The 15,858-nt window shown below is 44.2% G+C and overlaps 1 protein-coding gene across 5 annotated transcripts in view; it reads left to right on the forward strand.

Annotated features, from left to right (window-relative positions):
* RABGAP1L (RAB GTPase activating protein 1 like) overlaps positions 1-15,858 on the forward strand; it is a 225,142-nt gene that overhangs the window by 168,871 nt on the left and 40,413 nt on the right. For all 5 annotated transcript variants that reach the window (XM_063406533.1, XM_063406532.1, XM_063406535.1 and 2 more), the window contains one exon: positions 1,172-1,300. In XM_063406533.1, coding sequence (XP_063262603.1) covers positions 1,172-1,300 — 129 coding nt within the window. The remainder of the gene's footprint in view (positions 1-1,171; positions 1,301-15,858) is intronic.

Below are 15,858 nucleotides of genomic sequence, written 5' to 3' on the forward strand. Positions count from 1 at the left end.
TCCAACCCAAGCCATTGTGGGGTTTTCTGGATTGAAGTGGGTAACAACATAGTTAAGAATCAAATTTGAACCTCTGTGTGTGTAATGTACCCACTGTGTGTAAGGAGCCAAAAAATTACACTGGGTGTGTGTTACTCATGAGAAAACAGAGGATGCACCCATGGAAATGTTGGCACACATGGAAATGGTGGTGGTGAAACGTGAGCAATTAATTCAGCAATTAACCTTAACCAAAGTGCCTGTGCTGCTGCTGCTGAGGTATTTGCAGTTATACACATTACACAGTGTAGATCTCCACCATATGAGTATCTATGCTGATAGTTTTGTTTACTCTTTCCTGGGTTAAACCCCTCGAAATTCACATTTTTGAGATGATGTCCTGCATGTCCTGTCAGGATCTCCCGTTTTTGTGAACCATTTAAAGGAACTGGGGTTGGGATTTGGCACCTTCTGAATCTCTTGGAGCAGGTCTCAGTATCCTGGAGATGAATACATTTGTCCTTGTGAATCACATTGCTCCACGGTGGCAGGAGTGGATTCATGGGGAATGTGTAACATCTGACCTTTCAGACATGATACCCCTGAGAAGTTCAGGAGTATGGGAAATGTAGAAATAAGCATGTATGACATTTTCTGGCACGGTGTTCTTTGAAAAATTGTGTCACAGACTTCAGCACATTGACTTGCTGGTGCCTTGTATGAATCATGCCCTTCTGCTCTTCATGGCTGTGACTATACATACATTAAATATATATATATTGTTTTGTCTTTTTTAAGGCAGTAGTATGAGACTCAATAATGGTCTAATGCACAAGCTTTCCAGGAAATATTATAATTTCTCCTAGGTTTTTGTTGTTTGCTTGGTTGTTTTTTTTTTTCTTCACTGACATCTTGACAGACTGAGCTGGAATCCCCTTCTTACCTGGCAGGTATAGAAGGATAAAATCCATTCCCATGTTGCAATCCTCTGTGCTGCCCTGCCTAGAATTGCTTGGCTTTAGCCTCTGTTTGTTTCATGAAGCAGAGTTAAGGGAGCTGATTTCAAGGAGGATGACTTTGAACTAATGTGAATATTGGTGGTCTGGAAAGCATCCAGTAAATGACAAATGGAGTAGAAGAGTGTGACTGTGTGTTCCCAGGGTTTACTGTGGCTCCCTGTGTTTCATTGCAGACCTCCAAAGAGGATCTTCTTCAGGCTGATTTTGAAGGAGCTTTAAAATTCTTCAGGGTGCAGCTGCCCAAGAGGTACAGAGCAGAGGAGAACGCCCGGAGACTCATGGAACAAGCTTGCAATATTAAGGTAAGGATGGACTTTATTGCTTCTCATTCACCTGGGAGTGTGTACAGCAAGAGTGAAATGCAGCGTTTAGAGTGGCAGTAGATGTGGAAAGTAAGAAATGAACTCACAGGTTTATTCTTTTTTATACATATTTGTATAAATACACACACACCTTCTGTCTTTAAAGAAAGTGAATCTGTGACCTTTTCTCTCTTTGTCTGCTTGGGTACAAGCTAATAATTAAAACAGGAAAATGGTGCATTATCAACAACTGTCAGAACTCAGTAATTTGTTTTATAAACAGTGATTGCAGTAAACTAATTAATCACTGTATGATAATCATGCAAACAAAGCTCAGATATTATTTGTTTCGCTCAGAAGCTGTTTATGCTGAGTGCTGTGTATAATACATTTGGATTGGGGTAGAAATGAGTTTTGTTTGTATATCAAGCTTACCAAGACAGAATATGTTTTTATATTCTACCCTACCCAAGATTCTGCTGTCAGAGGCCAGGCTAATCTGAGTGTATTGGACTTGAACCAAATTAGAGCAGCATGGCAGTTAGCTGTTGAGGATGGAAATCTGTTCAAAATGGCTGCAGAGGTTCATGAAGTGGTCATGTGGAAGGTCTGGGATTTTTTTTGTTGGAATGTGTATCACTGTGAAGGGGCTTCATGTTTGATCTTGGAGAAAAAGTGTTTTTGTCATTTCTAATGGCAAGTGCATGTTTGGTGTGGCCCAGTGTCAGGAGAACATCCCACTAGGAAGAATATTCCTCCAACACTCTGCCTCTTTTTATCTCTCAGCCTCTTTTTATCTCTCAGTATGGTTGTTAATTTCCCTTGTGCTGCTTTATTCCGTCGTTTATTAAGCAAGGTCTTTTTCCTTCTGGTTAAAACATTGATCTTATGAAAAAAATAGGCCTTGCCATCTGAATGTTTATTCCAGCCAAGGAAAAGAAGGTCTGTGCAAACATTTTAGTAAAATTGTACTTGAATTTCAACTCTGCTGCTGAAAGAGACTGTTTGTGAGTTCAAGGCTGCAGTTGGATGTTTAGTATTTAGTCCTCTGTTTAGTTGTTGAAAATGAGTAACTTAAGGACTTGGCAAGTACAGAAGAATTACCTTTATGCTACTCACTCAGTGTGTATTTTCTGATGGGAGGTTGAAGTAGAAGTCTTCATGGTACCTGTTGGAAGAGCTACTTGTGAATTTTCTCATGCCTTTCTCCTTTTCTTGTGCAATATACTGTATGTCACATGATGTTATTTGTCATTCGTTTTTCATTTAGTACAGGATGTGTGTGTGATGTGCTTTACTGGGGAAGTATTTTGAAATACACCTGAGGCAGATGCTCAGTGCTCAGGGTTCAGCACCCAGGGCCAGCTGCAAGAAGCGTGTGACATTCTGAACTGCATTGACAGGAAGGGGTAGGGTTTGACAATGGTGAAGAGAAAAGCTCAGGTGAGTGTAGCAAACATGGAGTCAGGTCACCTTGTGTGTTAGAGAAGTGTGTGAGGATTAGTAGGAGTTACTAAGAAGGAGGGAGAGTTCAGAGCTGAATTATCAGGGGTGGGCAAAGTCGAAGGTTGAGGTCGCTTTGTGCTGTAACTGCTGCTCTGGTGTGAGCAGGGAGTTGGGCTCTGCAACTCCCTGAGTGTGCAGCTCATGCTGTAAAACACTGCAGGAACTTCATGTGAGGACACTCAGCACAAGACCCTGCTGGAGGGAGGGTGAAACTTATTTTAACCGGGTGTGTGTTCGCTCACTTGCACCCATGTCACAGGTGCCACTTGTCCCCATGGTCACATTACTCTGGAGCATCTGTCTGGCCATGCTCCCTGGGGTGGGATGAGGAGCAGTGGCTGTGGAGTCTCAGTGTGTCCTGGGATCCTCTTAGCTGATGGCAATAAACTGGCTTTTGGACATGTTTTTGTGTTCTCTAGCAGGGATGTGTTGGCCTGGGTGGTTCTGGAATCCCCATCTGTGCAGGTTCTCAAAACACAGATTGCCCCGAGTGAGCTGCTGCAGGTCACCCTCCTTCAGAGGGGAGGTTTAGACAAGATGTTCTCCAGAGATCACTTCCAACCCAAACCAGTCCATGATTCTATAATTAGATGTTATCATCATTGAATTTATTTACCAACAGGTGCTCATAGTTGCAGGAGCTGCCATGCTCAAACAGGAGATTTTAGTCTCAATCCTCATCAGTGGTGGAGTCCCAGGGAGCACAGAGGCTGTATGAAGAGCAGTTGTCTGTCTTGTTGAAAGCAGCAAAACTTTTTCTGTTAAAAAAAGGCCAAATCAGACCCTTAAACTGCTTCTTTGTGCTGTGTGAAAGAGGCACCGTGTGTATTTTCACTTAGTATTGGTACTTGTAGACTAAAGAATGGTTTTAGAGCAAGCACCACAGTAAGTGAATGGAGGATTTTCTTCAGATTTCTCAGCTAATTACAGAGGCATAAAAACCCCAAAAAAGAACTTTGTTATGGCCAGGCCTCATAGTGAGCTGTATCTTTTTCAGTGTTTCTTTTAATTTTTGTTTTAATTTTGTTCTCACATTACTGCAAAACAAAGCAGCAGTTTGACATGTAGTAAAAATCCACCTCTCCTTGCTTACTTTTTTCTTGAGCTTTAGCTGAGCTACTTCTTGTCCTACAGAAGTCAAATTTCAAACTACTTGGTGTTTTTTCTCCTTAATTTCACAGCTTTTGAATTGAGTTCAGGATGTAACCTTTAGATTTTGAAAATGCTGTATTGGAAATAGTTCTATCATACTGCTTTTTTTAAAAAAAGATTGGTATCTATCTTTTTCTCAAGAGTACATTTGCAAATACAAAGAAAAAAGGTGGTATTGAATTCAATTTCTGTGTAGAATGTGCTAGAGAATGTATTTTTCAATTAAGAATTCTTTTTGGTGGTTATTCACCAGGTCTGGATTTCAGTCATTTACCAGTAAGGAAATCACTGGGAAAGTCAGTGGAATTAGAATTAACAGTAGTGTTTCCCTACAGAGCTTGTTGGGTCCTATTTCATTGTTAAAGAGCATTTTGAATTAATTCACACTATGAAATAATAGGGCCTAGGAAATAATATAGCCTGGATTTGTAATCATAGAAGGATTTTTATGCTTATGCTTTGGGGAAGGTTTTTTTTTACTTTCCTCATTTTTTCTGTCTTTACAAGAGTTTTCAGAAGTTTTTCTGTGTCTCTGGAAGCCCAGTTTGATAAATGAATGAATGAAGTAAGACCCTCTGCTAGATTTCATGAAGGTTAATCCTAATGGTGCTATTTTATGAGAACATCTGACAAATTCTTCATACTCACATCATCTGCTTCAGTCGCCCTTTGCATCTCCTTGCAGTTTCTCTTGTACAGATCCGTGTGTGTCCTGAAGTTGTAATGACCTTGGATTTGAATGGAGCAGTGCCATCACCTCTGTTCCTACACCTGCTTCAGGCAGGTGAGGTGTGGAACAGGAGCAGGTCTCACTGGGAGTTCTACTCCATTTGAAAATCCCCTGGATCATGGGTTCTGCAGTGGGTTCAGGGGGTTGTGCCCATTTCTCCGTGACTGTCCCGTGGCGTTTGGAAATGAGCAGAGCTGACACTCAGAGTGTGAGCATTGCAGCTCTGGAAGTGCCGTGAGGTTGAGTGGACAGATGGAGAGGTGGGGACATCCTCAGAGTCACCTGTGGGATGTCATCCCCGGTGCCCAGGCAAGGAGAGGTGAGCACGGGGGATGAGGTGCTCAGGAACCTGCAGGGAAGGTGGTTCTGCTGTGGGGCAGGGTCTGCAGTGACACCTTCTGTGACCTGCCTCAGGCACTGCAGTGACTCCTGCGCTCACCCTTCACCATCCTCAGCAGCAGGAAAGATCTCAAATACTGAACAACTTCTAAGAGAAGCTTCTTCCCAACCATGTCCATCTCCCTCTGGATGATACTGGGCCCCGAGGTTGCTGCTCTCAGCACCTTCAATGAGAGCAGCAAACAGCCCTGAATAAAAGCAGAGCCTTTTCCAATTTTGTCACCTCTTGCTGTAGTGACAAGGCTGTCACCCACCTGGCTGTCCCCACAGCTGGAGCTGGCACCAGGGCCATGGGTAACAGCAGGGTCAAGGAGAACTGGCTACAGAGTTGGAGCTCTGCTAAGCTTGTGCTCATTTGAGAATTGTTCCTTTGTGACATTTAAAGCAGGTTTACTTTATAATGTTGCCCTTTAAATGTTTTCAATTCAAAGGGGTGATCTGAGGCTCACACCTTACTGATGTGAGTGACTGACTTGCTTCACACCTCTGTTGATCTTCTGTCTGGACGTGATATTTTACAGGCACAGTTTAACTCACTGATTTATGTGAGTTTCAATGGGTAGGATTAAAAATAGCTGGTTTGCTCTCTCTCTTCTCTCTAGAATGTTCTCTCTCTCTGTGCTTATCTCTGTACTGATGTGTGTTATTTATCCAGCTACTTGGGGATCTTGCTGTCATGGTAAGACAACACAAATGCAACAGAAAAGCAAAGGGGGTAACTGCAGAAAGGCCCTGAAACTGCACAAACATTGGTTCCACCCGTGTTGTATCTATCTAACCTTCCAGTAGAAAGAACAGGTTAAAATTTGCTCATTTATCAGCTTCTTAAGAAAAGGCCAAACCAAATAGAAATGGATTTGATTCAGATCTCTAGAAAACCCCGCCATGCTGGTATGTGATTTCTTATGAAAAGCCAATGATCAATTGCCCCTATTACGTGTGTGCTGTTCTCTCTGGAGTGCAGATCCCCTTGTGCTGGTGGTGAGGGTGCTGTTTGTTAATGCCTGTCCTGCCTGCAGCTCCAGCTGCTCCTTTGTGCTCAGCTCTGTGGTGTGGGCACCGCAGTGAGCCGGCACCTGGAGATCAGGGTAAAGTGCCTGCAGTGGAGTGGGATGCTAAATGTGAGTGTAATCTTGGTAATAAGTGTTAACACTGTAGAAAGGAATGTTGTAATTTAAAACAACTGTTTCAGCTTGAAATGTTAATTTATTTTAACTTATAATACTTATTTAATATTCCAGTGAGCAGGCATGTTGCCCAGTAGTGAGGCTATATTTTCATGGTGTTTAAGCATTAGTAAAACTGTTCAGTTATTTTATTTTGTTGGTTTGGTTTGGTTTTTTTTTTATTTGCACTGATTTGGTATTGTAAGGGACATCAGGTATATCATTAATCCTTTATCAATAGGAAAGGAGTAGAATTTTATTATTAATAGTTAATTATAATCACATTTAAACAATTTAAAGTAGTTCTGCAGCCTGACTGAGCACAAATATTTTGGTGTCTTTGTATTAGTCACTAGTTGGCATATGTGCTTGTGAGCAGTGGCATCAACCAGAGCAGTGTTGCAGGTAAGGATGTTCAAAGAACTGTGAAAGTTTGAGGTGGAAAAGTTGATACAAACATTTTTTGTCTCTATCCCCAGCAGCTGTATCATTTTGCCCAAATTCTTAGTGGTTTCATTCAGCAAGGTAGGCTGCTCCATGGTTCAGCAGGCTACCCAAATCCGCTTCCTTCCTCTTGGTGCCATCAGGGGTCAGGGCTTTTCAGAATGCCAGCAGATGTTGCTGTTCCAAGCAGGAAAGCATCCTCAGAAGGCCTTGAGCTTCCTGAATCTGCCTCTTTCCCCATGGATCAGTAACAGCTGCTTTCCATCCCTGGTTCTGAAAACAGTACAGGGAGCAGCAGGTGAAGGTGGCAGGGAGTCACAGCTTGGCAGCTCTGTCTCCTGGCATCGTCACCAGAATGTGTCTAAAATAGAAGCAAGAGGAAGTGAACCTTTTTCCCAAGCTGAACTGGAATCCCACATGCAGGCTGGCTGAAGCATTGGCTCACCCCCTGCGAGGTGATGCAGTAAAATATCTCACAGAAAGTTCTGTGCTTGCAGTGGTCTGGTTGTTGAGCAGAGCAGTGTCTGGAGCTCCTATTGACAGCACAATGCTCATTGTAATTCTTTAGAGGAGAAGGTCTCAACTCTTCCTTTGGAGGAAGCAAACCCAGTAATTGATTTTCCCAAAGAGTGCCTTGAGTTTGAGTATGAATAAAGCTTGTGGTGATGGTGCTTGGCAGTCTGCAGTACCTCTTATTCTCCCAGGAAGGTGGTGTCCTTTTTGAAGACATTGCTGTGATGCAAAAGAGGCTGTAGAGGAAGAAGAAATGTGTCCCAGCATCAGCACTTACAGCTATAATAAAAGGAACAAACCCCCAGGATTTCATATTTGTGGAGAAAGTGGTGTAAGTGAAAGTACAGATGCAGAAATGCCTGGAAACAAGCTCTGCACCCCATGTTTATGCTGGCAAAGAAGCATTCCTTGATACAGATTTAAGCATCAACAGAACTGTTGAGACTTTGGATGGTGAAATCTCCCCGGAGGTGGAAATTCCTCTGTGCTTCTCTCAGATGTCTTTCAGGCAGTCAGGTCTGAGGGAGCAGGCAGCAGTTTGGCAGTAACCAGTGTAGTAATTGTGAGGAAATGGGTTTCTTCGTATGCAAAAGACACTGGAGGCAAGGGACAACCCTTGCCAGCCAGAGTTTTGGTGTTGTCTGTGACCTGACAAATAGCGTATCTTTATTTTTTTAGAACTCAGCTCCTGTGACCTGAGAAACTCTGTATTCTCTCCTCTGAACAGCAGAGGAAGAAGCTCTGTTGTCTAGTGGGAGTACAGAAGTCTTAGGATACATGCACTGGGAAGTGATTACATTTAGGGAAAATAATTCTAGCTGCCTTTTGTCTTTTTTGATTAGCCATTATGGTATGTGTCCTTCTCAGAAATGCTGTGGTTATTTTAGTCCTGCAGATGTTAGAGAATTTAGAAAATTAAGTTGTTGGAAACAGCCAGGGGTGGGGTTTGGTGTGGTTGCCCAGAGAAGCTGTGGCTGTCCCATCCCTGGCAGTGTCCAGGGCCAGGCTGGACATGGCTTGGAGCAGCCTGGGACAGTGGGAGGTGTCCCTGCCATGGCAGGGGGTGGAATGAGATGAGATTTAAGGTCCCTCCCAACCCAAACCATTCTGAGATTCCATTCCCTGTTGCAGATATTCCAGAGCTAATGGCTAATGCAAGCAGTGACCTGGGAGGAAAAGCAGTGATTCACTCTCAGTGTGGCACAGAGAACAGTTGGGATGGGACACTGGGTTCTTTTTGATTTTTGACAAATTAAATGAGGTGGCAAATTCTGAAGCACTGTGCTGTGCTGAGACCTAGAGCTAAACTTGTAAAAATGATTGGGAGAAGGAAAAGAAAAGGCAAAGCCTAAGAATTCTCCCTTATTTCCCCCAGGGCTTTTGCAAATAAACAAAGGCTTTTGCAAAGAAGAGGCACTGGGGGCACTGTCTTCATGTATTTGTGCTGGTGTTTGATTTCTCAGGCACCTGCACTTGGATTTATTTTTCTGCTTTGAAAATGAGGGGACAAACAAAATAAAGTATGGAAGATGGTGACTGCATTTCATAAACACAGAACTCTGCAGGGAGAGCAGCTTTTAGAGCTGAAGGTCTTATTAATAACTTGCCATTACAAACCCTGGGCCTTGTTTTTGGCATTAGTGACACTGTTGAAAATTAAATTCAGCAAGGAGTTACTTGGCTGTTCTCTGAGCAGTGTTTAGCTACGGGAGCAGGACTGTAGCTGGGTGCTTTATAAGGACAATATTCACATTTTTAGTATCCTCTGATTGCTCTGCTTCAGGATTCTCTGGTTTCCTACAGTTGATTGCTTTTGTTTTTAGCACACTGTAGGTTTGTTTCTCTTGTGGAAATTGAGTAGTATGGTAAACACAGTGTTACACTGTTTATATTGTTAAGTTGGTTGTGTTTGGGCACAAGTAGATTACATCTGGCTGGTACCTCATTGTTCTAGCCAGTTGTTCAAGCAGCAGATGAAGATCGTCCATCTCTCCCCATCAAGCCCTATCTGTTTGTTATTCTTTCAACTTCCTTTACCTAATTAATTAATGCAACTTCCTGGTCAATAACCTTTAACCAGATTTTGATTCTGCTAGTCAAAAGACATGAAAAACCAGAAAGTTTCATCTCCAAGTTTTAATCATCATAATAATTAGTATAGATGCAGAAATCCAGAGAGGAACTGTTCACTAGGGCATGGAGTGACAGGACAAGAAGCAGTGGCTTCAAACTGAGAGTAGATATAGATTGGATATTGGGAAGGAATTCTTCCATGTGAGGGTGGGGAGGCCCTTGGAAAAGGTTGCCAGAGAAGCTGTGGCTGCCCCTGGATCCCTGGAAGTGTCCAGGGCCAGGCTGGATGGGGCTTGGAGCAACCTGGGACAGTGGAAGGTGCCCCTGCCCATGGCAGGGGATTGAAAGAAGATGGGCTTTAAGGTCCCTTCCAACCCAAACCATTTCTTGATTTTTGTTAATAAATAATCTCTTCAGTGTGGAAGTCTAGGCATGAATTCAGTGTGCACACATGGCTCAGGGGCAGAGTGTCAGCTTGAATCACTCAGTCACTGTGACAACAGAGCTGCAAAATCTTCAGCTTCAGCCATCCCCAGGTGCACGTGGCACCAGCTTAGAGGGTGCTCCTCACTCCTTAGCTGTGTGAGAAATCCAGGTATGCCTTCACTAACACACACACTGGGGCTGGCTCAGAGCTTAATGAGTCCACCTCTGGGGAAAAAGTTAAACTATAGCTGAAGTTCTTCACAGGGTCAAGCAGCTGCCTGAGCAGCTCCTTTTAATCTCAGCAATGCTTTGGTTAACCCATAGCTTAGAGCACAAGGTCGGTGTCCTTATCGTGCATCCTTGTGAGGAACAATTTCCTGGCAGTCCCAGTAAAGCCACCTGATGGTGCCACCCGGGGCACTCCCTTTGTGCACAGCAGGGAATACTGATCCTATTTCAGCCACTCAAGAGCAGTGGGAAGAGCTGGAAAAGGGATCAGGGCTCTGCTTCCCAGCCTCCTAATGAGGATGCCACGTTCCACTTGCTCCTGCACGCCCCAAGGCACCTGTTGCCAGCAGCTGGATTGAATAATGCTTTTGCTTTCTGAGAAACTGCTTTCTTTACCTCAGGCTCCCTTCTTTTCCCACTGTGGATGACACACAAAGACTTTATAGTCAGGCTGTGCCTTTTGATGATTTTGCAATCTACTAGATCTGCCAGAAATGGAGAAAAAAATTCCATCACCTTGTCACCAGTGCATTACTTTCAAATGTTAAAGAGTCCTGAAAACAGTAAGTGTGATGTCTTTCCTCATGAGGCAGTGGTGAAGGGTTCCTCTCGCTGAAAGGAGCTGTATTTTGGTGCCAGAGAATACAGATCCCAGCACAGTTTTCTTCATTCCAGCTGCTTGTCCAGACCATCATACTCAGGTAAGCTTGTATGGACACAAATCCTATTGCTTTAAGTAGCAGCCGGAAGCTCTGAGGCAAATTTGGCCCCTGTTTTTCTTGTAATGCAAAGTGAAATGTAGGTTTGTGTTATAATGAACTTCCTTCCAGAGAACTTGCTTAGTTTTTCCTTTTCCTAAGCACAATGTGAAGCAGGCCATGTCCCTTTTGCAGGAGGCAGGGCATGTGGTAGGAGAGGAGCATCTTCCTTGGCACAGTTTGTGTTTCCCAGAATTCTGACCAGGGGTTCTACAAAGGCGGTGACTCTCTAGCTGAGGGGGATCTGCTTTAGCCAAATGTTCTTTTCTGTTGTCCCAGTATGCACCAGAGCCATCTTCTCCAGCCAGCTGGACAAATGCAAGTGCTTCAAGGCTTGATAAAAGCACTTCTGCTCAGGGCTGGGGGTGTAAAGGGGAAGATTTGCCTGGATTTGGTGACCCTGGCAAAGCTCCAGCCCTGCTCTCTGCCAGCAGAGGAGCTCCCAGCCTGGAGTGAAAATGCTCATCCCGGGTGCAGCACTGATTGCTGAGGGGAATTGGCTGTGGGCTGTGCCAGAGCCCCCCTCACATTTTGCTGCTCTCGTCCATCTCTCCCCATCAAGCAGGATCTCCTCTGGTGGCTGAGTCTGTAATGGGAAGAAGCAGCACATTTATAGACCCAGCACTGGGCTGGGAGCTCACACTGGGGCTTGTTAGGAACCCAGGCTCTCCTGGGAACAGCCAAGAGTCCCTCTCTATTTTCCTTTAACCTTTCTTTATTGTGACATCCACAAAACTTCAGTAATGATCCCATCTGGCAGAAGGACTTTGCCACGCAGTGTTTGCAGGGTCCCTGTTTAAACAACAGACCTGTTTACTGTATGACTTGTGGATTTTCAACCTTTGATCCATCATACAGGAATATTAGACACGATAATATACTGTCATTGGAATTTGAGGTAAAACTGCTGGAAAGGTGAAAAGAAGTTGAAATGTTCAAGTCCCTGATGTAAGGGGTTTCACACATCTGTACTCACTGCTGAGGGCTGGAGTAAAACAAGCACCTGTCATAAGGTTACATGGGTCTGGGGTTTGTATTTGTTTCCTTTTGGTTGCTGTTGTGATATAAAGTGAATTGTAAGGTTTAGGAAGAGAATATAGAGATCTGTGCTTTGGGACGCTTCTCAGAAAGATCAGTAATGATGGCTCTTAATTGTTCAATGTGCCTCACCTTGCACTGATGGACTTAAACCAGCATTTTATGCTGAAGGCAAATTTGTTGCTATTAGAAAAGGAGGTTTGTCTGCTCCAGGAGTGTAGGAACATAGAGCACCTGTAATGGAAGAAAATACTAAGCTTTTATTCTCGTGACCTTGTCCAAACAGGATGTAATTACAATATAATTCAATTCTGACAGTCTGGAAACCATGGCAGTTGACATAAAGTGACATTTCAGGAGAAATAGGGATGTGTTTAAGTACATCTTCTCTTTCAGTCTCCTAAGCATTATTGATGCTATTTGCTCTTCCTGCTTCCCTTGCTCCACTCCTAATACACAATCAGAACACCAGATTCTGGAAAATGTGCAACAGTGGATCATAGTTAACCTTGTAAATAAAATCCGGTGTGGTGGAGAGTGATGTGAGCTGGTTGCTGTATGCCTGGTGTGTTTGTGTTAATTTTCAGTATTTTTCATCTCCTTGGAGAGATTAAATCCTGGCATGCACACCTTCAAGGACTCATTTAGGAAATCAGAGAATAAAATTCTGTTTGAATTTCGATATGATTTTTGGTTCTTGTGACCTAAACCATGCCTCTCCTCCTTCAGTCATGGATTTTGCTCAGGGACAGGAACAGTTCCACCAGATGCTTGACTCTGCAAACACCCCAGGGACAGATGTCTCACAGCAGGATTTTGTTATCCCTCGTTCAGAGGAGGAAAAGCAGGAGCTGTGAACTCGGGCACAGACAACTCCAGCCTGCAAAAAGGAAAAATGCCAAGGTGTTCTCCATCTCTGCACTTCCCTAGCACCCGAATCACATTATTCCCAATTAGCTTTTGTAGCATATAGGTTGTTTTGTGTGCACTAGGAACATCTCGGTGCAGGCAGTTATGTCTGTGTGTCTCTCCCTTCTGAGACTGGTCGTTACCCCTTTGATGAGTCACTTAATAGGCTCATTAAGGAAATGGAGGGTATCTCATCTAAGTGTTCACTCACTGAGCCACAGTCGCCTTCCTTCCAGCCCCAGACAAAGAGGGAAACAAAACATTGCCAAATGCATCTCTGTGAGCAGCTCCCAAGGACACAGAAGTCATTTTTAAAATGGTAAGGATTGAAAGCAGCCATCCTGTTCTATACTGTGTAATTTCCTGCCTGTGGAACTGGGGATGGTTTCTAAACCCTCTGCCCCATCACAGGAAAGGTTAAGTGCTGTGATGGGGCACTCAGGAGCATAAAATGCAGGTGAGAAGTTTCCCTGCTCCAAGTAAATTTGCTTCACTAGTAGCCTCCAGATGATTTTCACTGTTGCTCAAGTGCCACACAAGTACAAGTTATCTGTAAATAAGGAGTAAAATGAGTTATCATTTTACTGCTTTGTGTGTGTATAAAGCAGGGAGCAAGGCCACTGAGTTTTCCCTTTGCTCCTCCCGTGGGATTCCTGGACAAGCCATTTAGCCCTTCTGTGACCCAGCCACCAGCCCACACCACCCCTAAGGGGATCGTGTGCCTCACAGTCCCTGGCTGTGCCTTGCTGCCAGGATCTGCATTTAGCAGGGGAAAAGAATCAACTGGTACTCCAGCAGCAGATGAGGTGACCCAGAAAAATCTTCCACTGAGAACTCTCATTGAAGTCCTCCACGAAATGTCCACATTTTGTTCTTGCTGCTCTCATAGCTCTGCTCTCCAGTAGCTGCAGTCTGTGTACTGATCCTCTTCTGTGCCCACACCAGGTTGTTCCAGAAGGCTGGAGAAGCACTTGGGTTCAGAGGAACTACCTGGCCAGAATAAGTGGATTTGTATTGCTGAGATTCAGTTACTTAAAGATTCACAAGGTGCACATTCCATTAGTGAATGCAGAGATGGCATGGAGATAAAACCTGAACATGCAATGCTGGGGAAATGTTTTAGGGAACTGCCACTGAAAACATGCTCTGTGGTCAGCTGGCACTAACATAGCCAGGGGAGTCCGAGAGAATTTGGTTTGAGCTATTTAAGATGGTTAATAAGTAATTAACCCAGGAGGTGACTGTAACAGACATCACTTTAATCAAGATTGAATTATTGGCTTTCCAGGCATGCTCTGGAATTTATCAGTTTGCTGGCAGGATGGAGCCTCTCAGCCACATTAATTATCAATCCCTGCATTCAGGAACCCCTCCAAAAGGATGCCCACAGGATCAGATTCACCAGTTACTTCTTTCCTTACTGCTGCCAGGAAAAGGCCACCTCCCTGCATTCCCATTCAATCTGTCTTTTGCTGAAAAGATGCTGATTTCATGCTCTTTTACCCTGCAGCAGCTAGCCTGTTGCTAAGCGACCTGCAAGAGACAGAAGAGGCCAGGTCTGGGTGCTTTTTTTCAGCCCACTCCTATTCTTATTTATTTATTTACTCATGCACCTTATTTACATTGCTAAACAGATTTCTTCCCTAGTGCAGAAGCAGAGCCACAAAGCCTCCAGGTTGCACCAGGGTGCCTTGACTTGCACAGCCACATCCTCTGCCCTGTTCTTCCTGTTCATCAACCAAACAAACTTCCCAGGGTATTTGCTGAGCTGCAGTGGCATCCAGGAGCGTAGTGGAAGTATGTTTGAAAGGCATGGCTGGCCATGGACTGCTTTACCCCAGTGTTCGGTCACCACAGTCCTTGATGGAAATAAAAAGGGTCAGAACAAAGATGGCTTTAAGCCATTCTTCTGCTTGCTTTATTTTTGGTTGCTTTGATTTCAGCAGTGTCCACATTCCAGGCTTCTTGTAGCCTAACCAGCTCTGCCAGAGTGAGGAGATGTTATCCTTCCCTGCCCAGCAGTGCTGCACAGGCAGTTCTGCAGGACCAGCTGCATTTTTGCAGGGTGGGGTTGGGATCTCAGCCAGGGCACAGCTTTCTCTGAAATGGTATCCACAGCAGGAGCAGGCACAGATAAACTGCCAGAGCATTTACAGTGGCTGCAGGTGGAGGGAGAGGAGAGCACAGGTGTAATGAGGCTGTTGCTGTGCCTTTTGTTCCAGATGTGCTCCCAAAAGCAGAGCAGCTGGGAGTGGTTGGTGTGCTCTGCTACATCCTGCATTGCCCAGGGAACCTCCTGGCCAAGCAGATCAGCAGCACTGACAGGAGTCCTTCTCACAACGAGGAAAGCATTAAGCAGGAATTCTGCACCATAGCCTGGCTGTGCTTGTCCTGTTCGTCTTTCTTTGGTGAGAGCACTGCCACACTCTTCAGTAAAAACTGCAGAGACAGTTCAGAGCCTCTCAGAAGCTCCAGTATTTTGCACCTCCTGCACAACACCGTAGATTGAGAAAGAAGGGAGTGAATCCTGTAGAGATTTATTTGGAATAAACACGGACCAAACTGTTTTTTCCCCCATTTCCTTTTTGTTTCAGGAAGCAGAGCCAACATTCATAAGCTGAGTCTCTGGACTGTACTTCCTAGACAGATGTTGCCTTTTGGGCCTCTCTTTACAGCCTTTGGCTGTGCTAGCTGACAGCTTCTTTGTCTAACTGCTGTCATTTTCATTGTAGAATTCTTTTTGCTAAAAAATAATTTGTGTGCTTTGATGATTCAGCTATTACCTGACTCTCTGGAGAAGAACAGAGAGAAGGACATGAACACTTGGGTTTGTACACACAGTCCAGCAAAACAGGGATTGTAATTTTTTACAAAATTCATGTGATTTTTTTACATCAAAGTGAGATGAGGAAGGTGATGTTCTAAGTCCAGATTGAATTTTCTTCTTATTTACTTTAAGCATTCAATTACCCATTTGGAAAGCTAAGTTGTATCTGAGTGGCCTGGCATGCTCATGGTGTACTCTCATTTTTTCAAAACAGACTCTTGGCCTTGTCATTTATGACACCTCTGGCACTGGGTTCCCCACTTCCTTACACCCAGAGGGGTGCTGGTTATAAAACCTTCACTGACCAGCAGCTCCACGTGGTTTTCTAACACAGCTGAGATTTCACAAGCCACGCTGTGCTGCTGGTGTCAGTGTGGGTTTGGGTGCCA

This window comes from Prinia subflava, chromosome 10, assembly GCF_021018805.1.
Source record: "Prinia subflava isolate CZ2003 ecotype Zambia chromosome 10, Cam_Psub_1.2, whole genome shotgun sequence".
Lineage (NCBI taxonomy): Eukaryota > Metazoa > Chordata > Aves > Passeriformes > Cisticolidae > Prinia > Prinia subflava.